This window comes from Muscardinus avellanarius (assembly GCF_963383645.1).
Source record: "Muscardinus avellanarius genome assembly, chromosome: 1".
Classification (NCBI taxonomy): Eukaryota; Metazoa; Chordata; class Mammalia; order Rodentia; family Gliridae; genus Muscardinus; species Muscardinus avellanarius.
Window position 1 is genome coordinate 223287685 of NC_137786.1, and position 1941 is coordinate 223289625.

Genomic DNA, 1941 nt, shown 5'->3' on the forward strand with positions numbered 1-1941 from the left:
GAAAGAGCCAGGAAAAATAAACTGTTTCTAGAAAAATTTTTCAGATGATATATTTAGTGTAACTTCCTAACTGTCTCTCTTAAAAAGTAAGGTGAATACCTCTGAAGGTGTAATTTTGGGGTTTACACTCTTGTTTTCTCAGCTATGCGCCACTGACTTGAAGTTATTTAATTCCCAAGTACTGATAATAATTTTGTAACCAATTATATTATTTTATTAATAGTTTGAAATATTAAAAATTAGCTTGGCATGGTGGTGCATCCTGTTATCCCAGTACTTGGAAGACTGAGATAGAAGAATCGGTTTCAACCAATTTCTCAGCAATATAGCTAGACTCTCAGCAACCTAGTGAGATCCTGATTCAAAAATACAAACAATAAAAGAGGATGATGATGTAGGTTGTAGGTAGAATGACTCTGAATTTAATTCCCACTACCACAATATATAATAATAATAATAATAATAATAATAATAATAATAATAATAGCATCTTATAAATTTTGTAACAAATCTGCTGTCTCTCAAATTTATCAGATTCAGTTTCACAGATAATTTTATAAACTCAGTTTTAAGCTAACATGCATAAAAATTTTTCCACATGCCTCAGTTTCATTTTTTAAATATTCAAATGTATTAGTAGCAACGAAAAAAATATCAATGGTTGTTTACAACAGTGAAATTTTTCTTTATTGCTTCTGATAATATAGACTAGTAACAGTGACATGAAGATAATCTTGTTGTTGTTATTGTTGTTAAAAGTTTGCTCACCAAGTATTTCCATTTAAGAAAACTTTGTTCTGTTTAACAGTTTCCTCAAAGCTTCTTTGACATCTTTATTTCTGAAGCTATAGATCAGGGGGTTCAACATCGGAATCACCACAGTATAAAACACAGACACCACTTTATCCCGCTTCAGTGCATAGCTAGTGCTCGGCCGGGAGTAAATGAAGAGAATTGAGCCATAGTACAGGGTGACCGCTGTCATGTGAGACCCACAGGTGGAGAAGGCCTTGAGGCGGCCCTCTGTAGAGCGGATTTTCAAGATGGCTGCCATGATGAAGAGGTAGGAGGCAAGAATAAATGTAGTGGGAGTAATGACATTGGAGGCGAGTATGAAATAGAGCACAGCCTGGTAGCTCTCCCTCACATCACAGGCCAACTTTACAAGAGGGGGCAGATCACAAAAGAAATCATCAATGACATTGTTACCACAGAAGCTCAGAGTAAATGTCTCACTGGTGATGATAGTTGAGTTTACAAAGCCACCAAGACATGAAGCCACAACAAGAGTGCCACATACGGCTGGGGACATGGCCTGAGTGTAAAGTAAGGGGTTGGAGATGGCCACGTAGCGGTCGTAAGCCATGGCAGCCAGCAGGTAACACTCACTGTAGGCCAGCCCAGCCGAGAAGAAGAACTGAGCCAGACAGCCAGCAAAAGAGATGCTTTTGTCTTCGGAGATGCAGGTCACCAGTATTTTGGGGGCATAGACAGATGAATACCAAAGATCCAGGACCGACAAGTTTCCGATGAAGAAATACATGGGTGTGTGGAGCCGAGAATCAGCACAGATCAGAGAAATCAGGGTTACATTTCCTAACAGGCTGATGATATAAATAGTAAGAAAGATGAAAAAGAGCACAGGCTGCAACCCCACATCTTCCGTGAAACCTAAGAGGATGAACTCCTTTACTTGGGTGAAATTGTTCTTATCCATGTTTCTGGGTTTCTGAGGTCTTTTCTGTAAAAAGATCAGTATAAAAGTCATGACTTAAGGGACTATTACATGGTTTCCCCATGCTTTGCCAATCTAATAATTGAAAAATCCAACTGATCCAACATAATGCTTATGGTAAAGTGGGCTTATAATGCTGTGGTTGCCATTCCTTTTAGAAATATGGGAAGTCAGTTCTATGTTTCCTTGAGAGGTCAATTGTGATA

At 38.3% G+C, this 1941-nt stretch overlaps 1 protein-coding gene across 1 annotated transcript; it reads right to left on the reverse strand.

The window, feature by feature from the left end:
• Positions 1 to 781: 781 nt before the first annotated feature.
• Positions 782 to 1717, reverse strand: LOC308265550 (olfactory receptor 9G19-like; the record flags this gene model as incomplete). The annotated part of the gene is made up of 1 exon (XM_080699339.1): positions 782 to 1717. The coding sequence occupies one exon, from the start codon at positions 1715 to 1717 to the stop codon at positions 782 to 784; it is 936 nt and encodes a 311-aa protein (XP_080555465.1).
• Positions 1718 to 1941: the final 224 nt, after the last annotated feature.